The sequence below is a fragment of the Dermochelys coriacea genome, chromosome 6, assembly GCF_009764565.3.
Source record: "Dermochelys coriacea isolate rDerCor1 chromosome 6, rDerCor1.pri.v4, whole genome shotgun sequence".
NCBI classification, from domain to species: domain Eukaryota; kingdom Metazoa; phylum Chordata; order Testudines; family Dermochelyidae; genus Dermochelys; species Dermochelys coriacea.
The window spans coordinates 125,671,250-125,698,772 of record NC_050073.1 but is presented as its reverse complement, the minus strand read 5'-3'; the positions used below and the strand labels follow the sequence as shown (position 1 = coordinate 125,698,772).

Genomic DNA, 27,523 nt, shown 5'->3' with positions numbered 1-27,523 from the left:
AGAAGATGGATCACAAAAAATTGCCTTTTTCTATTCATTCCGTCTGAAGTACCTGTCATTGGTCACTGTCGGAAGACAGGATACTGAGCTAGATGGACCATTGGTCTGACCCAGTATGAACATTCTTATGTTCTGAAGTTTTTGTAGACTAGATGGGCTATGATTCTAATGCCATGTGGCACTTCCCACAGGAAATGAGAGAAATTAATGCATGTTGTCCAGATTCCATGTAAAATTAGCACAAATATTCTATGAAAAGCTTCAGAACAGAGACCTCCCCCTTCCCCAACCCCATCTCAATAAAAAAAGCCACTATAACTTGGTCACAACACAGAAAAGTTATGGGCCTGATGCTGAAGAACTGGGCCTATTAAGAAAAAAAACCACCATACAGTGGCTGGCATTTAAAACAGCTGCAAGCTCCACTATGCTATTTCTCTGCACAATAAGAAGAGGGAACACTCTAGATTCTTGGTAATGTCAAATACTTTGGAGATCTAACAGTTGACAATTTAGTGGCCCACGAAGACAAAACACTATACACACACCCAGGATGATAAAGGTCTGGCTGAAATCACAACCATGGGTTTGAATTTCCTAACTTCTATACCTTTGAAATCTCAACCACATCACTGCATTTACGTTAAGTATTTTTTTTTAAGTGTAACCACTATCTAGTTTAGAAACTAAATAATTGAGAGTAATGAATGAGACACAATACCGCACTGCCTCTTTGACGGATGAAGATACTTGGCAAATGCTAACCTTAACGATTCGCCATTTCTCTTCTGATCTCATATGAAAACATCAATTTGTTTAACGTGCCCACATTTTGTAATTTCTCTCTTCCTCTGTTTGTCAAATTCACAAAACCAACTCAAGGTTAGGCCAGATTGGTCCATGCCTTTGATCAGTAGAAAGGCAGAGGCTACAAAGGTCAGGAAGATTCAATTTTCCATAGGCAGATATGTGCATGAACTTAGATATTGCCTGGCTGCATTATACAATGTTCTAGCCTGTTATCATACATTTGCTTTTGGGAGCACTAAAATTCAATGAAAATGTAATAGAAAGGTGATAAAAGAAGACTAATGTTCAAAATCAGTCTTGCAAACCTCCTGCATTTTGCAGCAGAATCACACTTCTGAGACCATCAGACCCATCCCCCTGCTCCAAGCAATTAATCTTCAGAAAATATTGCAAGTCCCTTGATTTTTTGTGAGCTGTAACATATGAAAGAGAGAGACAGACGATCGAGGTGCTAGACGAGTGAGAAAAATCCATAAACAGGTAAAATGAACTGAAATCAATTTTCCATCCTGGATCCAAGATAAGAAAATAGAGATTTTATGAGAAGCAGCAGTGTGGATGCTGTCTTGATAAAACATTTTGGTTGAACAGCTTTTTTGATACAGCAGCAGCAGCTTCGTGACTGCTTAAGAAAGTCTTTATAGTCAGTTTATAGCCAGTCTGAAGGCAGCTAAAGAGCCCTGGGCTTTTTTTAGGCTGCTTTGAGCCTGAAGGTATGCAGGTCTGGAAAGGATCTGCAGCTTCAGAGGTGATCATGCTGTCCCAGCCCACACAAAAGCACAGCCACAGAAAGTTCCTCCTCTCACATCTGCTGACTGGATGGCGAGCTGTCAATCCAGCACAGAGAGCAAATGGAGAGTGAGTGTAAGTGGCCCCAGGACCATGCAGAAGCAGAGAAAAACGATGCTGGTGCTAAAGCACAGAACAAAGGGGAATCAGTGCAGCACTGGCTGTGTGGGACCTGCAAAAGGAGTTTTCCTCCCTCTAGCTGAACCTGCTGATGGCTTTGTGGCTTTATCCAAGGGCATTAGACTAAGACTTAGAAGACCCTAGTTCAATTCCCCGCTCCGCCACCGGCTTCCTGCATGACCCTGGGCAAGTCCCTTAGGGTATGTCTATGCTAACAAGAACTTGGCAGTGCTTCTCAGAGCCCTGGTCAACTGACTCAGGCTCTTGCTGAGTGGCTAAAGATAGCAGTGTGGAAGTTGGGGCTCAGAAAACCCGGTGAAGGGGGTGGGTCTTTGAGGCCAGGCTCCAGCCTGAGTGCCGATGCTGCTATTCTTAGCCCTATGGCATGAGCCCCACAGCCCAAGTCAGTTGACCCCAGCCCTGAGATTTGCTGCGACTCCATTGTAGTGTAGACATCCCTTAGTCTCTCTGTACCCCACTTCCTGCATGCACAATGGGGATAATAGCACTGTCCTATCCTCTGGGGGTGCGGTGAGGGTAAATCCATCAAAGACTGTAAGGCGCTGAGATACTGCAGTGGAGGGGGCCATGTGAGTACCTTAGACAGATGCAGCTTCTGATGGGGCAGGAGACCAGCAGTGCTGATCCAAAACGTGCTCTGCTGCCCTCCCTTTGGGGACCCCAAGCTGTTTGGTAGCAAAGCAGAGGGTCAGCCCTCGACGTAGGCAGGCTGTTGATAGCAAACTGGAGGCTGCTCAGTGTCAGGTGCTGAAACTGCCTCATTGGACCCCTTGTGGGCCCCTTATCTGCTGCCCAGCAAGCAGGGGGCAGGTCAGCCACTGGTTGCAAGCGTGCCCATCCTAGCACATCCCCCTGGGCTGGTAAGCGCCGGGGGGAAAGCCTCTGGTGCAAAGGGATTCTGCCACAAGCATCCGATGAAGTGAGCTGTAGCTCACGAAAGCTTATGTTCAAATAAATTTGTTAGTCTCTAAGGTGCCACAAGTTCTCCTTTTCTTTTTGCCACAAGCAATACACTGTGCTCCACATACAACATGCCTTTGCTGAGCATGCAAGCAGCAGCAGCTCGCCAATGTTTCTGCTAAGGCTGCTCAACTCTTGCAACCATTAATAGAGGCTGAGGATTTCCCACTAGTCTGGGGAAGTGCCCTGCCCCCCGCCCCCCGCACAGGGGGGAAGGTCCTCCCAGATAGCAGAGAAGGCAACAGCCAGTCACTTCATGGCAGCAGAAAGACTGGAAAGTTGCAATCAGCTCAGTAAACATGCCAGCAGGCGAAGCTGCCTGTTTGTGGGAAAAGAAATATAAGAAATGATGATAAAAAATAAGTACAGAACTTTTCCTCCAGGCTACTGGATTGGAGAGAAATTCCTCTGAGTCATAACTTCGGCCTGGAGCCATGGAATCATCATAAGGGGAAAATACTGGTAACTGATGAGTCAGCGTGTCCTCCGAAGGCAGCTTGGAAACAGACTCTTCTGTTTTAAAGGGACACAGCTGAAAAGTGACCTGATCTCTGACCTCCTATTTGAAACCTGTTACACTGTGGTGGGAACATATGCTGAAACCAGGCTTCTTAAAAATTCACTGTTCTGAGGGGCGGCATTTCTAGGCTCTCTTCAACCTTATCCACATGATTTATTCCGGCAGCCCTTCAGAGAGTTCCAGGCCGAGTGACCTGGTGTGTGGGAATAATACTGGAATCGCCTTGAAGAAGAGGCCTTGGTTAATAAGAAATAACTCCTTGCAAAAAAGCTGTCTTTGCAGAGAGAGTGCAGGGAACATCTCGTTTTATGAGCTTGGGATTTAGGCTGTCTACACTACCGTGGTATATTGACCTACGCTACACAATTCCAAGTACGTGAATAACGTACCTGGAGTTGATGTATCTTAGGTGGAGTTACCGCGGGGTCTATGGGAGAAACTGTCCCGTCGACTTACCTTACTCTTCTCGTCGGGGGTAGAGTACGTGGAGAGCGATCTACTGTCGATTTGGCGGGTCTTCACTAGACCCGCTAAATCAACCGCCAGTGGATCAATCTCAGAGCATTGATCCCGATTGTAGTGTAGACCTGCCCTTAGGGTCCGATTTTGCACCACTGAAGTCAACAGGTGTTTTACAATTCACTTTGATGGGAGCAGGACTGGAGCCTTCGTGCTCTCCCCACAGGCTACCCAGGAGGTAGCAAACTTGCCCATTTCCCCAACGTTTTTTAAACTACAGGATGGTTTGAAATAGAAACTTAAATGTGTGTGGGGGGGGTGTACGGTATATACACAGACACAGAGAGGCACACACACTTACTCTAATCTTGTATGCTTGCCAGGTGATACACTGTATTTTCCTTCTAACAGATGCTAGGCAGAAGTCAACAAACTAGTTCATACAGTACAAGCTTGATTATTTGAAAGCTACAGAGACACTGAAAGGTTGGATGATAAAGGTTCTGATAATTGAGGGAATATTGAATGTAATTAACAGGCACTGAGGGATATGAAGCTGTTTCAGATGACAGGTGGTTGGATAATTGAAGTTATCCGAGACGGATGATATTCTGTCACTCTTACACCGAACAGTATCAGCCTCCATAAGTAACTCCAATGAAGTCAGGAGGCCCTACATGAGTAAAAGTATGCGAATCTGGGTCTCTAGTTGTTTTTCTCTCTTCCACAGTATTTTAGAATGTGTGGATACATACAAAATATGTATAAGTATCTTTAAAGCAGAGTTAATATTTATTCAGGGAATTAAATTCAGCTAATGGGGAACCAATCAGCCAGCACGGCAGCATCAGAAAGTCACCAAAGTCCTGCCCTACAGCTTCACTGACATTTAATCATGCCACTAATGTTAGAGGACTGAGACAACTGCGGTCAGGGCGCCATAACAGAGAGGGGGGAAAAGATGGAGTGAGAGAAATCAGTATTTGCCAAAGAGCATAAAGTCAGCAAGGAAATAAATGTTACTTCCTATTTTTAAGAGGTATTGCAAACACTGAACAAAAAAAATAAACCATGACATAAAAAGGAATTGACTTTCAACCCTCTATTTGACAGGTTTCAGAGTAGCAGCCATGTTAGTCTCTAAGGTGCCACAAATACTCCTTTTCTTTTTGCGGATGCAGACTATTTGCTTTTTCATTTAGGATCTTGGAAAGAATTTTGAACAGTGAATCTATGCATGGCTTCTTTCCCCTCACCTTGCACATGCTGTACTGAGATTCACCAAATTTAGAAGAAAAGTGTCTCCTATTTGTAATCCGTATTCATTTGTTGATTGCAACTAACAGAATCTGCCCTTGCGTGACTGTGATTATCAACTGCATGAGGGGAATTCTCAAAGTTGCATAGCGCTGACATAACTTCAATGGGAGCCATTTTAGGCTAATACTGAGCAGTTTTGAATCCCACTCTAGAATGCAAACCTCTATAGCAGGGGTGGGCAAACCTGGTCATGCTAATTGGGCTAAACCAGCTTCATTGCACTCAAGAGAGTCCAGCACTTATAAGAGCAAGTCGCACCAATACCTCTGCAAACAAGATGATCTGACATGGCTACAAGGGCGAACAACAAGAGAGTTATAGCGATACAGCTACAGGATGCAGATGGGTCGCAGTTTGGGACTCACCTGTGGCCGAGGATGGCCGGTCACCAAGCAGGTGAGCTCCAGAGTCTCCCCCTCGCGGATGGTGTATACCCTCTCCGAGTAGCGCTCCTCCTCTATGTTACACGCCAGGCCTGAGTGCACAATCCGCACCGTGGGTGGGCCTGTCAAACCAGCAGAAAGAGAAACAGATCAGTAAAATATTTCCACACAGTGGCTTGCCCCTTGTCCCCACAGGAACAACTGCTAGACATAGCTCCAGCCATGCTCAGCCCAACTCAGTGCCAACAGTGTGAGTTCACATGAGGGGTAAGGCCCTTCTCCGACGGAAGAATCCGACGCTCTGTTTTTGGATGCAAAATCAGTTATATCACTACTCACATAGTCTTCCTCTAAACACCTTCCCCTTCCCCACTGCTCTACACCCCCATAAAAAGCAGGGCCACAAACAAGGAACCAGAGAACAGCTCCATCTCTGATGTTTGATTTGATTGTTTTTTCCTTCCATTGCAAGAGACTCCAAAATGACATCCCTGACATATGCACACAAGAGCTGCAGGGGCATGCAGACCTGCCCTCACAGCCTCACAAACTGGGCTCACCCTTGCCCTGGTGGGGACTCTGCTACAGATGCCAGGACTTCAGCCTCCTGCCCATTCAGCTGTTGGGCTCTCCGAGGAGGCTGCCAATACAGGGCACAGTTAGGATAGTGCTTTTTCGGACACCTTTAGTGTAATGACTGGCCTGAAATCACCTGCTTGCTTTGCAAAGGCATGGAACAGTCTGAAGTGTACCGAACTTCTGGACTAGCTTAGAACCAGTGCCCAGATTCACTGATGATCTCACTCCCATTGCTGTGACCTATCCAATCTGTGTAGCCTTTTGTCCATATTTTAAAGTAGAGATGGGCACCTGGAACCTGAAAACAACAGACTTATGGGAAATTCAGATCCAAAATCCAGATATTCAATGTTTGGCACAAGCCCATCTCTACTGTGGCTATCTCCCTACCTAGATTAGCATCCACTGGCATGAAAGGCAAACCCAAGGGCAAGTTTAAGTAGGACTGACGCCTTCATTTGATGATGCCATTTCTTATTCTTTAGACATGGGGAACCTCAAGAACAGTGGAAGACACAGTGTGACTGCTAGCACTGAAAGAGAAAGATATTTAACTGCAAATGTATTGCCTGGAAATATGGCACTAACACACAATTATAATGACCCCACCCAGGGGTCACCAGCAGGGTTTCAATACAGGAACTTGAGCACCAAAGCACAGCACCCTCCCACATGAACTGAAAGACGAACTCCATTAGCCAGCGGCAGTAGTAGGCTGTGAGGGACAAGTTCAGTGCCATGAACATTGGCTGTAATATTTATGTATACCCAGCGGTCCCCTAAAGACTCATTTGCACGCTCATTTATTTTTGTTTTCCTTTCCAAAATCAACTTTCCATTTTTGTTCTTTTTATTATATACCTTTCTAAATGTATTATAACACTTATTAGGTAAATACAAAGCTTTAATCAAACCAGTAAAATAAAGTAGTCAGCACAACAGGGTTGATTCTACTCCCATTTAAAGTGAATATTAACATCTGTCAACTTCATTGGGACCGGGAGCAGGACTGGAGTTTCAGTTAGGACAGATTCCATTTTCCTGGTATATTTAACCTGCACTAAGAAAAGCAAAATGTTTCCATATGTCCCACGTGTGTAGCATGTGGTGCCTATGCTGGAAAATTATAATGGTGGTAGTACTGGATGCACAACTCTCAATAATGTTTTAACAGCCCAGGAGAGAATAACAATGGTTCTATGGGATGTCAGTAATTCCGAGCCATGCAATGCCCCCTCATTCAAATTCCACACGAGCAGATCAATAGGAGAATAAGGTCGAGTACTCATTATGGTGCCCTTGCTGAATGAAATATAAGACGACAATAAATGGCAGAAATGTCAAAAGGTAAATCAGATGTATAAAAAATAAGTCAACTTTAAAACTCTCCGGAGCAACGCTATTTGTTATTAGCGGCAAACGTGACTGTTAACCTGCTGGTGGCCCTTCAATCAGACAGCCTGGCACAAGCCTACAGGATGGCGCAATTAGATCCAGTGGCGAACTCTTGGCCCAAAGGAGCTCCGAGACATGGGTCTGAGCAGCCCACTGTGTCGATGACCTGGAAGCCTCAGCCCCTGCCTCACTGAATGGAGGCTAAGTAGGCTCTGATACTGCAAAGACGTATGCACATACTTCACTTTACACTGTGAGAACACCCCTCTTTCGACACATCAGGGCTCTCCTTCTGGCGCTGAGGGGCCCTGTGGTAAATCAGTCCCACTCTGGAGGTTTAGTACTGGACATTGGTTTATTTACAGTATTCACAGCGTAGGCCTTGCGGTTGGCCTGAGCGCTTTTTTAAACAGAAACAAAAAATATTTAAATTGCCTCACTCCCACTGGAGAACTGCCTCTCCTCACACTGGCTACCTATCACCAGCCATCATCTTTCACCCATATTGGGCCCAGCTATGCTGCGAACCAAGGTCCTATCCCCAGACAGAAATAACACAAGATTTCCCTTATAGGGAAAAAACAGCTCTTCGCCTAGGAGATGCCTTTTCCCCTTGCAGCACACAACCCTTCTGCAGCTTGCATCTCATGTCTCCTTGTAGCACGTTCACCGGAGCTGGTTTTTAATGGTCCCAGGCTGCCCTTAATTAGACTCAAGTGTCCACAATTAACCTGAGGTAACCTCTTTCAGTTCATAGGGAAAGGGCTTTAATCATTCTAAAACTAATATACCATCCTCCAAACAACCTTCCAGAACTGCCAGGGTCTGAGTTTAATGGCTGTATGCAGTGTTGTTGTGTGCAGTGTTGGTCCCAGGATACTAGAGAGACAAGCTGTAAGCACAGAAGTTGGTCCAATAAAAGACATTAACTCCCCTACCTTGTCTTTCAGATCCGCCTTTGTCACACCACATAGCTTTATGCACCAAGCATGTCCCTAAATCTTTGCAGATCAGGGTTTTAGCACCTGAGCAGAAATCCAGGCTCAAATAATCAATCAGGTGACAACAGTGATTTCTTTTCACATGAAAAGAACCAATCTGCACCTGCTCTTGGGTGAACTCAAGTGCATAATTAATAAATGTGGTGCAAGGCTTCTGATATTTTAAATATCTGACCCTGGAAAACCTAAGAAAATGAGTCTATGGCAAAGCTGTCCAGGCAGCACAAATGAACAGGACTAGAAGAAGATAGTTAAGGCCAGTATAGCTCACTCCCTTTCTCTTAGCTACCCGGAATTGCATCTGTTGCAATCTACTCTATTTAAAATCATTTTCCGTTTGCTTGGCCTATGCCAACCTTTTTGGTAAGTGTTTAAGAAATCTGGCCTTGTTGCTCACCGATCCCAAGGGCATAGGCTAAATGTTATAGCTTTATTTATAATGGAGTGGAGCCCTTTGTTGATCAGGTTTTCACAACTCAAATGATAGAAGGTGAAAATTAGTTTTGAAGGTTTTCCACGTGAGTAACAAGCAGCAACAACTAAAATAAGCAAATAGGCATGAACACAAACTACTTTCCAGGCACTCTGAGTTCATGCCCTATGGGATGAATATCACCCATTGTTTTCCTTGGATACTACTGTGACAAAAGTAGACCCAGTCAAAAAGGCTCAACACCGAGGGAAACCAGTTATCTGCTATATAGAGTGAGTGTGTCAATACCTGATATATTCTTGAGATTAGATAGCAAATATATAAGGAGAGAGAGAGAGAGAGAGAGAGATTAGTCATCTCTTTCTACTCAGAGTCCGGGGATCTCTCCCAGCATTCCCACTCTCCCAATACCCAGAGTTGTCTGCATAAAGAGGAATTGGATTATGCCCAGCAGGGCCCGTCAGTACACTATTATTGGGTTGGTTTCTCTGAAACCTTAGGGCAGGGTAGTCAATTATTTTTTGTCACGGTCCATATTTTTTGGTCAAGGTATAGTCAAGGTCCAGACTCCAGACAAATTTTTAAAAACCCAACAACAACGATAATAAAAAAAAGTAAATACAAAGATTTTGGGGTCCATTCAAAAGCATCTGCCGCTCCACCTATAGACTCCCCCTGGCCGAAGGTGATGTGTATTGCTTGCAAGAAAGAAATTAAACATCTCTGTCATTTTCCTGTGCTCACACTGAGGGCTGGGAGCCGCAGGCCCTTTAAATTGTGCCTGGGGAAACCAATCCACCCCGGCACGGAGCACTGCTCTTGCCGGTAAGCCGTACTGGGGCGTACCAGCTTACTTTCACCTCTGCTCAAAGGATTCAGACGGGGCAGGCTGCAGGCAAATCCCCACCTCCTCCTAGGTTCTACCCAGTCTCCCCAAAGGTGGGAGGAAGGAATAGGCTGCATCTCACAAAGGTATGTGGTAATGGGCGCACTGGCTTTGCACCTGAGTGCCATGGAGATGAACTATGCTTCCTGAGGCTGAGTACCCCCTGGCTAGGGCTCTCCTAAGCAGGGCAGTTCTGCATTCCCCCTAATTATGCCTAGATGAGTCACGCCTCCTCTTTGCATAAATTACATTTCTTCCCATTTTTCTGAGCTGCTTCTCAGACTTTATCTGCAAAGCAATGGCACCTGCCAGCACTATCGAACCTGGATGGAATGCACTTGGAAGAAACTGGATCCCAAAGTAGGTGGTCTGACATGGGGGCCTTGTGTCAGAGACACAGACGACACAAGGAGAGGGCTGAGCTGCTTTGAACCCAGAACCTTAGGAGCCGATGGGAAAGCCACCTGCTCAAGAGGGTGCTTTACAGCTACAAAAATTAAATAATGCACTTGTGACTGGAAAATGATAGGAGGGCCAACCTCTACTGGCTATGGAGCAAGCTGTTTGCCCATTTATATTCCTAAAACTTTATCTAACTTAACATTAAATGAAAATATCTCAGAGGGAAAAATAATTAATTTGCTAAACACAGGCATCAAAAATACTCATGTGGGTCTAGTTCGATAGTAGCAATGTACGTGAACCTTACACCCAGATCCAATACCCTCAGATGTTGGGCTTGCATTCAGAACCAGAGCCCAAGGGTGGCTTCTAGTTCTAACCTTTAACCATTTTCTCCCTAAACCTCCTAAATAAGCCACCAGTTCTCTAGGAAGTAGGACCTTTGGTCCTCTTTAAGCTAAAAATGATTGCCATTTGACCAGCAGAGGGTGCTAACAGATTATGATGGCTCACAACTACCTTATTGAGTGCATGACTTTAGGAATCTGAAGGTATGTTTACACTGCAGCTGGGAGCATGCCTCCTACCCTGGGTAGAGAGACTCCTGCTAGCTCAGCTCGAGCTAGTAATAGCAGTGTGGATGTTGCAAAACTGCTGGTGGTTCAGGCTAGTCACCTGAGTCCAAACCATCCCAATCCCCTGGGTCTGATCTCCGGAGTGCTAGCCAGGGGCTCAGCTGGTGCAGCAACGTCCAGACTGCTATATTTAGCATGCTACCTTGAGCCCAACTAAGGTGAATCTGCCTACCTGGGCTAGGAGGCTCACTCCATCTGCATTGTGGATATATCCTAAATGGCTGGGGCTAGAGTTTCCTGAACATGTGCACACCCTGGTGCACCCACATGGCTTGGGACATATTTTGCAACATCACTTTCCCTCATATCCAATCACCGATGAAAAATCAGGGCGAGAAAAGACATTAGGAAAACATATGGCTCCCCTTCTAACATTGTATTTCTATGTTCATAATGTATTTTGATCACACTGATTTTAAAGCATGGCAGGCATTAGGAAGTGTTTAGATCCTAAATTTTGTAGCTGCTGTCAGGACCATGGCAGCTCACTGTGAAGTGACTCCACATCTGTCTACAGAGCCTTTGAAATTTACAGGAGTAGATGCTGCTGGCTGGTTTTGAAGATGGAAGCGATGTTTGCAAAGGAACCTGGCTGGAGCTTTTTGAACTAAGCCTTATTTTTTAAAGCTGCCATTTCCTCAGCTTTGTAATGGATAAGTTTAGTTTACAAACAGCAGCTACGTTCTGTCATCTCTCAGAGTTCCAGCAGGTCTGCTCTCCCTGCCACCCTTTCAAAGACAGAAAATATATCAGGATCTAAAGTTGTTTTCTACTCTGAACTTTTCTGCGTTACTTTTCAAAGCCTGGCACACACAATTATTTGAGTTATACACAAAAATACCTTATACGCAGGCATGAATCTGGTTTCTGGGCACAAATAACTTGGTTGTTCCTGTTAGACTTTTGTTAGTTTGAATTCTGAATTGAATGGCACATCCTTACCTATAGCATAATTCTTCTCTTTGGACATCTAGTTTTCCCTTTGCAGTCACAGTAGAAGGCTAGGTGTTCAAGTTATGAAGGACTTAAGAGCTGGCTGAAGAGCTCACCGGACTGTTACTGTTGATTTTTTATAAGCCTGGAAGCACTAAGTTCCAGAAGACTGGAAGAAAGTGAATGTTGTGCCAATATTTAAAAAGTGTAAATGGGATGACCCTGATAATTATAGGTCTGTCAGCCTGACATTGATCCCAGGCAAGATAATAGAGAGGCTGACATGGGACGCAGATAATAAAGAATTAAAGGATGGTAATTAAGCAATACCAATCAACATGGGTTTAAGGAAAATACAGCCTCTCAAATAACTTGATATCTTTTTTTTGATGAGATTACAAGTTCAGTTGGTAAAGGTAATAGTATTGATGTAATATACTTAGACTTCTGTAAGGTGCTTGACTTGGTAGCACATGACATTTTGATTAAAAACGAATGTAAAATTAACATGGCACAAAGTGAACGGATTAAAAACTGGCTGGCTGACAGGTCCCAAAGTGTAATTGTACATGGGGAATGATCAACAAGCAAGTGTGTTTTTTTGGGGGGGGTCCCCCCACAGGAATTAGTTCTTGGCCTTATAATATTTGACATTTTTATCAATGACCTGGAAGGCAAGACTCGATTACAGTTGGTAAGTATCTACATGGAGAAGAAATTTTTGATAATGGGCTGTTGAATCTAGCAGAGAAAGGTCTAACATGATCCAATGATTGAAAGTTGAAGTTCACAAATTCAGACTGGAAATGAGGTGTACACTTTTAACAGAGAGGGTAATTAGCTATTGTAACAACTTACCAAGGGTCGTGGTGGATTCTCCATCACTGACGCTTTTAAAATCAAGATGGGATGTTTTTCTCACAGATGTGCTCTAGGAACTATTTGGGTGGAGTTCAGAATAGATGATCATAATGGTCCCTTCTGGTCTTGGAAGCTATGAATCTATGCCTGGCCCCATAGATGCTAATTGAGCAAAGTACTTAAGCATGGGAATACGACTATTCCCATGCTTAAAGTCAAGTATGTCTTACACTTTGATCACAAACTCCTTGGGGAGCAGGGACAGTCATTTTGGTCTGTTGTGCACACTGCCTAGCTCCTGGGCTCCTATCCACTCCCAGAATACAAATAATAAATAATAAATAAAGTACCTGGCAGAATCAGAGCCCTAGTGCAGCAAGGTAAGAAAAGGGTCAGCAGTTTTTTTTTGTTTGTTTTAATATGCTTCAGAAGTATTTTGTAGATTTAATAAAAAATAATGATTGAGATCATGATTTTGCTTATTTTCTGTCAATCTTGTCTATTAAATAAAAATGTACCATATTTTCTCTCTCTCTCTCTCTAAATGTAAAGTAATGCACACTGGAAAAATAACCCCAATTATACATACAATATGATGGGGGCTAATTTTGCTACAACTAATCAGGAGAAAGATCTTGCCGTCATCGTGGATAATTCTCTGAAGACATCCACTCAGTTTGCAGCGGCAGTCAAAAAAGCAAATGGGATGTTAGAAATTATTAAAAAAGGGATAGAGAATAAGACAGAGAATATTTTATTGCCCTTATATAAATCCATGGTACGCCCACATCTTGAATACTGCATACAGATGTGGTCCCCTCATCTCAAAAGAGATATACTGGCATTAGAAAAGGTTCAGAAAAGGGCAACTAAAATGATGAGGGGTTTGGAACGGGTCCCATATGAGGAGAGATTAAAGAGGCTAGGACTTTTCAGCTTGGAAAAGAGGAGACTAAGGGGCGATATGATAGAGGTCTATAAAATCATGAGTGGTGTGGAGAAAGTGAATAAGGAAAAGTTATTTACTTGTTGGCATAATATAAGAATTAGGGGCCACCAAATGAAATTAATGGGCAGCAGGTTAAAAACAAATAAAAGGAAGTTCTTCTTCACTCAGCGCACAGTCAACCTGTGGAACTCCTTGCCTGAGGAGGTTGTGAAGGCTAGGACTATAACAGGGTTTAAAAGAGAACTGGATAAATTCATGGAGTTTAAGTCCATTAATGGCTATTAGCCAGGATGGGTAAGGCATGGTGTCCCTAGCCTCTCTTTGTCAGAGGGTGGAGATGGATGGCAGGAGAGAGATCACTTGATCATTACCTGTTAGGTTCACTCCCTCTGGGGCACCCGGCACTGGTCACAGTTGGAAGACAGGATACTGGGCGGGATGGACCTTTGGTCTGACCCAGTATGGCCATTCTTATGTACTTATGTTCTCTGGTCTAGCATATCAGAAGCACTGCCAGCCCCAGGAGTTCAAAAATCATGAGGTCAAATTCCAAAAAATCATGAGTTTTTTTAAATAATGCATTTTGGATTCTTTAATTGGCTTTGGATTTCTGAACCTATGGGATACACTTAGGTTTTCCAGCTCCTTTCTGCAACTCTGAAGGCTACATCCTTACTTTAAAAAAAATAGGGGGAAATTTGAGATGGTCACAATCTCGGAATTTCAAAAGCTGATGCTTTAGATAACGCAAATACCACAAGACTCCCAATAAAACGGAAAGAGCTAGCAAAACTCTATCAGAAATGGAACCTTTTAAATTCAGATTATATTCAAGTGCCCTTAACTTTAGTGTCAATACATTTTCATACAACAACCACCAGGTCTCGAAAAGCAACACATACGTGCAAAAAATTACCCATGATGCGCAATTATGGCAAAAGTGCACAGTCCTGTAAGTAAAGAACAAATAAACAAATACCAAAATATCCTTTTCCTTTTTATATTTTTACTTTTTATGGTTCATAAGATATTACATAATTATGAAATGTCACCCCTTTCTCAACTATAGGAATATTCATTACAGCTCTTTCTGAAATATGCCTCCCAGGATTAAATGCCAGATGAGACATTATAGTAATATACTACTTGGCATTTATTTTGTCTGGTGGCATTTTTGAAGAATTTGTCTTGTTATTATACACAGTAAATATTGCATGAAAGAATCCATTACACTTCTATACCCCTCAGTATATGCACCTAATGCAACAAAAACAAGTGTGGAGTCAGAAATGAAAAATAAATAAAATAAAAATACATATTACAAATCACTCAGAGTGGTACCAAGATATTCCTTGTTTTCAAATGGAAGATGTGGCCATTCTAACCTATCTCCACATCTTTATATTAACTGTATCCACCTCACGGGCTGCTCTCTGCCAGCAACCTCAATTAATCACAAAAAAACTAGAGTGGCAATTTGTTTACTAGATGCAACCATTGTCCAGTGAAAATGTTTCTTAAGTTTTCTGTCAGAGGAGTACTAGAAATGCCACTGAACTTGAAGACATATGCAGGTAACTGGTCACATTTAAGGAAAGCAGGACAAAGGATTAAACTGATGCTGGGATGAGCAGTGCCCAAGAGAAGCATGCAGGTTAAAGTTTATTTTTTCATTTCACTGTGAGAGCAAGGTACCATGCCCCTACAGGGAACGCAACATCTGTATTTACAGACTATAACAGGCCCAAATAATACCAAAGGATTTTTATAAAAATGAGAAAGTTTGGTCCTGTAGGATTTACGGCAGTGCTTTTCAACCTTTTTTCATTTCTGGACCCCTAAAAAATTTTGAATGGAGGTGCAGACAACAACCTTTCCTGAATCCCTTCGACATAGTCCATGGACCCGCAGGGGTCTGTGGACCACAGGTTGAAAACCACTGATTTATAGAATGGGTGTCAGTCACTGGAGTTGCATTAAGTAAGTTTCTAGCCTTGGTGGTTGGAGAGAAAATGAGAATGAGACGAGAAAATGAAAATGTGACCCCTGTGCACCCCAAAGGCTCAAAAACCAGAAGACAAATAAAATCTAAAATTTATTATTTTTTAAATAGGGCCTCATTTTTTTTATTTTAACATTTGTTGTTGGAGATACTTCTGTTTGAATGGGACTGAGTCAAAAAAAAAGAAGAACACACCACAGCAGGTCATTTGGGTTTTGAATAGAGTGGTCAAACATTTTGAAGCTTTGAGAAAGATCTAAAAATTATTGGTCATAGATAGTTTTCTCGTGGAACCAGTTCCACTGAAACATGTTTGAATTGAAAGATTAGGAGAGATGCAGAAAGACAGTCTTGTCTACTTCTTCTTGCATTAGTGGAGACAAAATGAAAGTGCCCAGTTCATGTCTGTTTTGCATCCTACTGCCAATGAAGTATGCTTGATTTTGTCTTTGTCTTCAGTGAAAACAGGATTGGGTCCAAAATGTAAAGCACGTATTCTTACCTATATAAATGCCCAAAGAAAGAGGACATTTCAATGCCCTTTTCTAAAAATATCAGGCCAAGGCAACAAGGTTTATGACCATGCTAGCCAAAGGAGGAGTCTGGTCACCCCTGGTATCCAGTGCACATGTAACACAAAACCATTATTGGCCATTCAAATACATCAGATCTGATCCTCATTCATTGTTCTCCAATCCCAGCACAATCACGTTTTTAGATGATCGCAGACCCTTCATTCATTTTGCCCCTCATTTTCCCACACTTAAATTTCAGGAGGGAAAACTATTATAAACTTAAAAAGTTTCCTATGCCATCTTGTTTTTGAATCTTTACGTAGCAGGTTAAAAGCACAAGTCTTTCCTCTCTTTCCTTGAATATTCCTGCAGAAATGTGCAGGTCTCTAGCATATTGATTTATTTAGGTCCTAGACTCTAGGGCATCTCAGTGCAAAACTGGAGTGCACAGTACCTTCAATAAGAAATAACTGGAATGAAACCTTTAGCATGATTAGCTACTCTATTTTTCCAACTACAAAGCAAGTTTACTGCTTCCCACGCTCTAAAGTGCATCACTTCAACTAGTACATCAGATTCCAATGCTTAGCTAATGATTTGCAACCATGATTGTTTTGTATTATTTCAAATCACAGTGAAAAGGAAATTTAAACTTTAAAAGATGACAATCCAAGAAGTAGAATATTTCTGTCTGAAGAAATAACATGGCCTTTTCCCCCCATTCTTCCTTTAAACTGGAGCATCCCTACTGTTCTGGAAGCAGATACTGACAGACACAGACCATATGTCATAGATCGTAAGTTTTTAATACTTTGTCCAACAGTAGGAACAACAAACAGCAGTGTAATGAGTTGTAAGGAAAAAAATCTAACTGTTCTTCGAAACAGAATTATGATTCCTCTAACTTAATAGATACTCTGCTGATAAGCTTTGTAGTGTCAAAATTAGGTCAGCCTCTGACAGTCGCATTGGGCAGCAGTACTGTGATTTAATTAGCTTGGTACTTTTTCTGTTAGTGCTATCAATCAGGAAAGCTTCCAAAGCTCTGGAAACGCAGTCAAAGTTACAGAAATATGGGAACTGTCAAGCAACTTGGCAAAAAGAGCTCAATCAATGGAAAAAAGTTACCCTCATCCTGATTTCATAGCCTTGGCAGCAAGGTCAGCTTGGAGTCAGGATAGCGGCGTGCCAGGTGACTGATGCCAGTGCTTGCAGTAAGAGAAAGTGGCATGGCTGCGAAGTGTTTTCTTTTCAATTAAAGCCCGTCACTGGTGTTCGTTCCACCAAAACAATTGATGGTGACCGCTCCCCGTAATGTTATTGTCAGCTAGCCAAAGAAAGACCAATACACCTCCAAAACATTGTAGAGTTAAGTGAATTTAAGCAAGATATTTAAAAGTGACTTGTGATTTTGTGTGCCCAGGTATTTCTGAAAATCACAGAGGTGTTTCAACTTCGGCAACTAAAGTTACTAATCAGTTTTGAAAATCTTGACTTTAATGTAATAGACCAACACACCTAGAGAGAAACAACTTCATTTATCTAGAGAGCAGCTGCAGAAGGGGCAGTTCTAGCCCATGCTTCCCTGTAATGCTCTTGCAATGTGGCTTGACTTTGTTCTGCTTATCATTACAAAGATAAGAAACTCCATCTCCATTCCATCAATGGCTTCTGTGTTGAGAGGGGACACACAATTTTAATTGGGATGAAGTTTTTTCTGATGCACTCTTGCCCAATACACAGGGCACCGGGAACACCACAACGCACTTCACGTATCAATAAACGGACAAAAACACCTTGTGTACACAGATGTAATGTAAACAGAATATAAAACTCATACAATTCTTCAAGTATAAGGTACTTTGCATTCATGTCATCCAGGATGCAAAATGAATTTAATTAATAACCTGAATATTTAATATAATAGAACTTGATTATGTAACCCAATGGAAGAATTTTATTACATTTTCTAACAATAGAAAAAGCTGATCCAATAATAAAATGCATTTGTGTCCTGAATATTGTACTTGCCTATTCTCTGACAATAAAGGGCTTTACAATTCCCACAGACCACAGTAAAATACCCTCACTACTTACAAGAATTGTTTGCTATTAAATAGCATACATCTCATGTCAAAACTAGAAAAACTCAAGGCCAGCGTGTTTGCAACTGATAGAATTCAATGCTGATATGTGGGTATTAACACTTAATTCCAGTAATTGCAGGTGCTTCTGCAGTTCTTTAAAATCTTCTCATTCAGAGTCAGATCATTCCCCCTTTTTCTATTCCAGAACTCCATGAAGTCTGCTAGGGGTTAAGCTATTGCTAATCTGGGGTAGCTGCTCAGATACTTCAGTGATGGAAATCAGTATTAAATCCTAATAAAAAGATAGGTGGATTGTATGGGTACAATCCATTGACATTAACCCCATTAAAGTTCAATGGGGCCGCATGGGTGAAATTAAGGGAACTGTGGATCTATGTTTATGCTGTGATTGTTAGTTACTGAACAAGTAGAGATTGTTCTAGAGATTTAGCTGCTGATCCTGGAATAAGCTCCAGGCAAAGTCACAGGGCCACCTGCGTGAAGCTCATTGCAGGACTCAGGTCTTATATTGCAAAATATTCATTGCTAGGATCTGAAGCGTGTTGCGATAAATATATTCTGTACTTCTCACAGAATCAATCTGAGCCTCCTATTTCAAATGTATTTTCTTTAATTACATTTTAAATAATCCTGCAAGTTCTCCAAACCAGGAAGATTTTATCATTACTTAAATTAAACGAAATAATTAAAAGGCTGCTTAAAGTAGTACAGGAGTTCTAATATTTTTCAGAGGTCCTAACCTCTATTCTATTATTTTAAAGTTTATTAAAGGGCTGGATTTTAATAGGTGCTCAATCCAGCCTCTATTTTTCACTTGAAACACACTGTAATCAGAAATATTTTCAGGCAACTATCCCCCCCCCCACCCAGTATTGAGACCTCCCTCTACTTGACTGCAACCCCAAATCAGATGGCTCAACATGTAAATAGCACTGTGTGCCACAATTAATCATAGGTACATACTGGCCCCATATATACGGAGGACTCTCCAAAACAACGTTCTGATTCACATTCAGCACTACCCAAGAGCAAAATAGCCTCCTCTTAGATCATATTATTTAAATCACCTCCACTGAACAGCATTAAAATGTAAAAACAAAGCACACAGTATCACATTTAGAAACCCTGGCTCTCGGGGATAAGAGAACTGGTCACCCAGTCCTCACACAGTATTAGAATCTTAGCCAGTCCATAGACAACCACTGACACACACTTGTGGACTGAGTCTTCCTTGTACCTCATCCAATGGAACCAAAATTTGGATTCACTGGAGACAAGACACCTCCTTGAGCATCTGTGTGTTTTTCTGAATCTTGCTGCCCTTAACCAAATCTGAGTACAGGAAATCACGGCATATTGCCTTGGCATCAGGCATGTTTATTTTACATGAAGTGGCATTTGTCACTTCAACATTCCTGCTCATAATTTAGAATGCCCTTCATTTTCTAGCTCTGGAATAGCTACCATCACTCATGTCTAACAGTTAAGATGGCATTTAGCCCACTCACAAAATGGTATGCCACTGAAATGCCATAAAGTCATAGCATATGGCAGAGAAATACAGAATAGCCTGCCATACGTCAAAGGTGACACATTCAAGAAATATATTATAGTGGGCTGAGCTTTCTGTATTCATGTTCTCTTAGATCTTAAAACCTGGACCATACATTTCCTTAGGAGTGATCATATTTTGTGACACTTGCAGACAATATAATTATTTTATCCTGCTGTTTTTCTAAATACCCAGTGGATGAAAAATTCTACATCAAATGAATAAAAAGGATTCATTTTGTTATTCAGAAATAACAGATCTCCATAAATTCAGTCTCTTCTTGAAGCTATTCCTTATTAAAGCAGCAGCTTAGTAAAACTGCAGGGGGGGAGGGGGCTAATAGGAAAATAACAGTTCTTTTAAGAAAAAAAATCAAGGTATCCTGTTTCTAACAGTGGCCCATACTAGAGCATCAGGGGAGAACACAGAACAGGGCAATTTTCATGTTCCCCTCCCAGACTTCTGGTACTCAGAGGTTTAGGGTCACCCCTAACATGTAGTTACAGCCCTGGCCATCTTGGCTAATAGCCATTGATGGACTTATCCTCCACGAACTAATATAGTTCTTTTTTGAACCCAGGTATACTTCTGGCTACCACAACATCCCATGGCAATGAGTTCCACAGGTTAGCTGAGCATTGTGTGAAAAAGTACTTCTTGTTTGTATTAAATCTGCTGCCTGTTAATTTCGTTGGGTGACCGTGGTTTTTGTACTGTGTAAAAGGGTAAGTATCACTTCCTTGTTCACTTTCTCCACACCATTCATTAATTTATAGACATCTATCATATCCCCTCTTAGTAGTTTCTTTATCTAAAATGACCAGGCCTAATCTTCTTTAATCTCTCCTTATATAAAAAACATTCCATACCCTTGATCATCTTTGTTGCCCTTTTCTGAACTTTTTCCAGTACCACTCTATTATTTTTGAGATGGATTTATATAGTGGCAATATAATATTTTCTGTCTCATTTTCTCTCTCTTTCCGACTAGTTCCTAACACTGTTAGGCTTTTTGACTGATGCTGAGCATTAAGTGGAAGTTTTCACAGAACTATCCACAGTGACTCCAGGATCTCTTTCTTGGGTGGTAACAGCTAATTTAGAACCACCATTGCATATGTACAGTAGGGATTATTTTTCCCATATACAATGTGAAAATGAGACCTTTGTGAATTTTTCATGAAAAACCATGAGAGAAAGAGACCAGAATAGTCAACTGGTTAGGGTGCTCACTCGAGATGTGGGAGACTGAGTCAGACCACGAACTTGAACCTGGAACGCCCATATTCCAAGAGAGAAAGTACCCTAAACACGGTGCTATAGAGTCCGTCTCCCTCAATCTCACCTGCTGGAGCTGTTCCACTTTGTATAAGTAATTCAATATTCATTGGCCAGAGAGCAAGAACAGAGAAAAACTAGGTTTCCCATATCCCATCCACTGCCCTAACCATTCTGGGGTGTTTACCCTCCCCCAGAAATTCATCCTAGATCTGAGATACTTTCCCAACACACACGGTCAAATTGATACGTTTCCACAAAACATTTTGGTTTTGACCAAAAATATCATCTTTTAATGGAACAAAGTTGAATTGAAAATGTTTGGACCAGCTCTCCTGAAGGACTTTTACCAGGAACTATCTTACAAATGCTCTGAGAGGTGAACAAGAAAGCCATTGATAATTAGCACGTAGCACAGGCAATTGAGAGGGCCTGGACTTGATCTTTCTTCAGCTTTAACCCTTCAGATACTTGCCATATATCCTTTTAAAAGCATCTTTCTGTCCTACCTCAGCATTACAGTGCAACTATATCATTAGGTGCAAGAACCCCTTTAGTAATGTCCCAAAAGGCCTGTCTTCAGGGGAGAGGCCTGAGAAAAAATTATAGGCCCTTTGGTGTTTCCTCTTCTGCTATTATAATGCAGCACTATTCCATGACACTCAGAGAGCTCAGCTCCTTGACCCACCTTTGCTGAGAGAATGTTAGGAGAGAAGCCCCCACAAATTGTATGTACCCTGGTTCCAAAGCTCTATCGTATCCATGGAACTAATGGGCTGTAAAAACTTTCTCCAAGTGAGATTTACAAACACCTCTATTGATTGTCCCAGAATATCAGAGATAATGGACAATGCTGCCAGCACAGACAGGAGAAGAGAACCTTTTTCTGATAGCGTATACACCTACTACTCCCTCTGCTTTCTACTACTCCCCCAAATAAGCCACCGGAGAGGTACCTCTCTCTGTCGGTCTTTTGTGCCATCTCCACAAGAACAAAGAGCTATTGATGAAACTGGAGCAGGATCATGTGCTTCTGCAAAGGCAGAGAATTAAGAATAATTTCCTTGATGCTCTTCCAGAAATTTATCTCCTGACTTATCTGCTGCTCTTTGTCTGCCCATCAAATGGCTAACTAATTGAACTCAAAGACACAAAGCGCTCTTGTCCCTGGTATGTGGAGACTGTTATAATTTGCATACACTGATAAGAATCAAGAAAGTTAGACACCAAGCTACCCCTTTTACTATAAATCGGAAGCTGATTTAGAGTAGGTCATCATTGGCAGGTCTTAAAGGGGGCATATAACCATAACAGCAGAGTCCTTCTGAAACTGGGAATGAAGTTGAGCTAAACAGTATCTTTGCGCCAGAAACACATCAGCCCACAGCAGCGATTTCTACAAAGCTGGATTTCTGAAGAGAGGAATCTTTCTAGACTCGCCGATTCTTTACAGCTGTAGCTGGGACCTGAAATCACAGGATACTGTAAAATCAGATTCTTAGAGATTTTTAAGGCCCAGCTTGACAAAGCCCTGGCTGGGATGATTTAATTGGTGTTGGTCCTGCTTTAAGCAGGGGGGTTGGACTAGATGACCTCCTGAGGTCTCTTCCAACCCTACTCTTCTATGATCTGCTTTAAAATATTCCTAGCACTGACTCAAGTAAGGGTCACTATAGGAGTCACATTTCACTGCCCTATAGGACATGCATGTGCCTGATTCCTTCCATGTTATAACCCTGGCCTCTCTCTTCTGTATTTCCACATATACCAACCACATGTTCAGACAAACTCAGGAAGGACCATGTCATGATTCTGTTGCTTATAGTACACCATGCCAGGTTAATACATCCTGTGCAGGCTACAAATGTGCCACCTCCCCAAGACACAGACAGATGTCTGGGAGGTCACACAGACATGCATCGTGAGAAATCTTCCCCCACTAAACCCTTCCTCGAATCTCTTCATGTATTTTGTTATCCTTGCTCTCAACCACAGATCTCAAGCAGTGAGTTCAACAAATCTTCTGAAATAAGTGAAGATACTATCCACAAGTGACGGGCTAAATGAGGAAATATTTTGTTATTCCCGGCATCCTAAAACAAATGATGTTGCCAGGTTTGTTTCAACAGTATTATAGTCTCGTGCAGGGGTGGCCAAACTGAGCCTGAGAAGGAGCCAGAATTTACCAATGTACATTGCCAAAGAGCCCCAGTAACACATCAGCAGCCCCCCATCAGTTCCCCCCCTCCACTCCCAGTGCCTCCCACACACCAGCAGCCCCGCCGATCAGCGTCTCCCTCTCCCTCCCCCACCTCCCGATCAGCTGTTTCGTGGTGTGCAGGAGGCTCTGGGGGAGAGGGGGAGGAGCGAGGGCACAGCAGACTCAGGGGAGGGGGTGGGAAGGGGTGGAGTGGGGGCAGGGCCTGTGGCAGAGTCAGGGGGTGAAGAGTGAGGACCCCCAGCACATTGGAAAGTTGGCACCTGTAGCTCCAGTCCTGGATTCGGTGCCTATACAAGGAGCCGTCTATTAACTTATGAAGAGCCGCAAGGGGCTCCGGAGACATAGGCTGGCCACCCCTGGCCTACCAGTGTCTTACTTATTACTGTATGCTCAGTGCAGCCAATTTGTTCACTTCCCCCACCCATAACAGTATAAATATACATAACTGAAAGCAGTTTTAACTGAGTGAAGTATCACATTTTGACAATAAATCCCGAGTTTATAACTATCATTCCCATGTTAACAAAATGATACCTGTTCCAACAATACATTAAAAACATTAGGGTGATTTAAGACATTATATGCATTAAGAAAATGGATAAAATACTAAAGCAATTTGTGTGAAATGAGTTACAGAATATAACCTGACCCATAACTATTTCACATTTGGTGACAATGTATACCTTCAAATCAGCGGCACTGCGATGGGTACCCGCATGGCCCCACAGTATGCCAACATTTTTATGGCTGACTTAGAACAACGCTTCCTCAGCTCTCGTCCCCTAATGCCCCTACTCTACTTGCACTACATTGATGACATCTTCATCATCTGGACCCATGGAAAAGAAGCTCTTGAGGAATTCCACCATGATTTCAACAATTTCCATCCCACCATCAACCTCAGCCTGGACCAGTCCACACAAGAGATCCACTTCCTGGACACTACGGTGCTAATAAGCGATGGTCACATAAACACCACCCTATATCGGAAACCTACTGACCGCTATTCCTACCTACATGCCTCTAGCTTTCATCCAGATCATACCACTCGATCCATTGTCTACAGCCAAGCGCTACGATATAACCGCATTTGCTCCAACCCCTCAGACAGAGACAAACACCTACATGATCTCTATCATGCATTCCTACAACTACAATACCCACCTGCTGAAGTGAAGAAACAGATTGACAGAGCCAGAAGAGTACCCAGAAGTCACCTACTACAGGACAGGCCCAACAAAGAAAACAACAGAACGCCACTAGCCATCACCTTCAGCCCCCAACTAAAACCTCTCCAACGCATCATCAAGGATCTACAACCTATCCTGAAGGACGAGCCATCGCTCTCTCAGATCTTGGGAGATAGACCAGTCCTTGCTTACAGACAGCCCCCCAATCTGAAGCAAATACTCACCAGCAACCACACACCACACAACAGAACCACTAACCCAGGAACCTATCCTTGCAACAAAGCCCGTTGCCAACTCTGTCCACATATCTATTCAGGGGATACCATCATAGGGCCTAATCACATCAGCCACACTATCAGAGGCTCGTTCACCTGCGCATCTACCAATGTGATATATGCCATCATGTGCCAGCAATGCCCCTCTGCCATATACATTGGCCAAACTGGACAGTCTCTACGTAAAAGAATGAATGGACACAAATCAGACGTCAAGAATTATAACATTCAAAAACCAGTTGGAGAACACTTCAATCTCTCTGGTCACTCGATCACAGACCTAAGAGTGGCTATACTTCAACAAAAAAGCTTCAAAAACAGACTCCAACGAGAGACTGCTGAATTGGAATTAATTTGCAAACTGGATACAATTAACTTAGGCTTGAATAGAGACTGGGAATGGATGAGTCATTACACAAAGTAAAACTATTTCCCCATGGTATTTCTCCCCCCCACCCCACCCCCCACTGTTCCTCTGATATTCTTGTTAACTGCTGAAATTAGCCTACCTTGCTTGTCACCATGGAAGGTTTTCCTCCTTTCCCCCCCGTGCTGTTGGTGATGGCTTATCTTAAGTGATCACTCTCCTTACAGTGTGTATGATAAACCCATTGTTTCATGTTCTCTGTGTGTGTGTATATAAATCTCTCCTCTGTTTTTTCCACCAAATGCATCCGATGAAGTGAGCTGTAGCTCACGAAAGCTTATGCTCTAATAAATTTGTTAGTCTCTAAGGTGCCACAAGTACTCCTTTTCTTTTTGCGAATACAGACTAACACGGCTGCTACTCTGAAACCTGTCATTATGCAAGGCACTGAATTTAGCCGTATAGAGTGGAAATCTGTCAACTTCATGAAAAAACTCGCACAGATACAGACAGACATCATCTTCCTCTCCAAATGCAAACAGATGGACATCATACCGAAAGGACTGAAGGTAAAAAATCCATTACAATCTACATACCACACAGACTATGCTGACAACTTGTGCTACACACTCTCAAGGAAACTGCGGAACCACCTGATTAACATCCTCTACAGCAAACAGGGAAAGATTAAGAATGAGCTCTCAAAACTGGATACTCTCATAAAGAACCAACCTTCCACGCAAACTTCCTCATGGCTGGACTTTACAAAAACTAGACAAGCCATTTACAAAATACACTTTGATTCTCTACAAAAGAAAAAGGACACTAAGCTATCTAAACTACTATATGCCACAAGGGGCCACAACAATGGTTCCCGTAACCCACCCAGCAATATTGTTAATCTATCCAACTATACTCTTAGCCCAGCGGAAGAATCTGTCCTATCTCGGGGCCTCTCCTTTTGCCCCTCCACCCCCACGAACATGATACAGTTCTGTGGTGACCTAGAATCCTATTTTCGACGTCTCAGACTCAAGGAATATTTCCAACACACCTCTGACCAACATATTAACCCACAGAGACCTTCCTGCCAACACTACAAAAAGAAGGATTCTGGGTGGACTCCTCCTGAAGGTCGAAACAGCAGCCTGGATTTCTACATAGACTGCTTCCGCCGACGTGCACGAGCTGAAATTGTGGAAAAGCAGCATCGCTTACCCCATAACCTCAGCCATGCAGAACACAGTGCCATCCACAGCCTCAGAAACAACTCTGACATCATAATCAAAAAGGCTGACAAAGGAGGTGCTGTCGTCATCATGAATAGGTCGGAGTATGAACAAGAGGCTACTAGGCAGCTCTCCAACACCACTTTCTACAAGCCATTACCCTCTGATCCCACTGAGAGTTACCAAAAGAAACTACAGCATTTGCTCAAGAAACTCCCTGAAAAAGCACAAGAACAAATCCGCACAGACACACCCCTGGAGCCCCGACCTGGGGTATTCTATCTGCTACCCAAGATCCATAAACCTGGAAATCCTGGACGCCCCATCATCTCAGGCATTGGCACCCTGACAGCAGGATTGTCTGGCTATGTAGACTCCCTCCTCAGGCCCTTCGTTACCAGCACTCCCAGCTATCTTCGAGACACCACCGATTTCCTGAGGAAACTACAGTCCATTGGTGATCTTCCTAAAAACACCATCCTAGTCACTATGGATGTAGAAGCCTCTACACCAACATTCCACACAAAGATGGACTACAAGCCGTCAGGAACAGTATCCCCGATACTGTCACGGCTAACCTGGTGGCAGAACTTTGTGACTTTGTCCTGACCCATAACTATTTCACATTTGGTGACAATGTATACCTTCAAATCAGCGGCACTGCGATGGGTACCCGCATGGCCCCACAGTATGCCAACATTTTTATGGCTGACTTAGAACAACGCTTCCTCAGCTCTCGTCCCCTAATGCCCCTACTCTACTTGCGCTACATTGATGACATCTTCATCATCTGGACCCATGGAAAAGAAGTCCTTGAGGAATTCCACCATGATTTCAACAATTTCCATCCCACCATCAACCTCAGCCTGGACCAGTCCACACAAGAGATCCACTTCCTGGACACTACGGTGCTAATAAGCGATGGTCACATAAACACCACCCTATATCGGAAACCTACTGACCGCTATTCCTACCTACATGCCTCTAGCTTTCATCCAGATCATACCACTCGATCCATTGTCTACAGCCAAGCGCTACGATATAACCGCATTTGCTCCAACCCCTCAGACAGAGACAAACACCTACAAGATCTCTATCATGCATTCCTACAACTACAATACCCACCTGCTGAAGTGAAGAAACAGATTGACAGAGCCAGAAGAGTACCCAGAAGTCACCTACTACAGGACAGGCCCAACAAAGAAAACAACAGAACGCCACTAGCCATCACCTTCAGCCCCCAACTAAAACCTCTCCAACGCATCATCAAGGATCTACAACCTATCCTGAAGGACGAGCCATCGCTCTCTCAGATCTTGGGAGATAGACC

The 27,523-nt window shown here is 42.8% G+C and overlaps 1 protein-coding gene across 3 annotated transcripts in view; it reads right to left on the bottom strand.

Moving 5' to 3' along the window:
• The window catches only part of MDGA2 (MAM domain containing glycosylphosphatidylinositol anchor 2), a 660,176-nt gene that overhangs the window by 406,544 nt on the left and 226,109 nt on the right, over positions 1 to 27,523 (bottom strand). For 2 of the 3 annotated variants that reach the window (XM_038407346.2, XM_038407347.2), the window contains exon 2: positions 5,365 to 5,504. In XM_038407346.2, coding sequence (XP_038263274.1) covers positions 5,365 to 5,504 — 140 coding nt within the window. Of the gene's footprint in view, positions 1 to 5,364; positions 5,505 to 27,523 lie in introns of those variants that run through there. The other variant, XM_043516491.1, reaches the window with a different exon arrangement.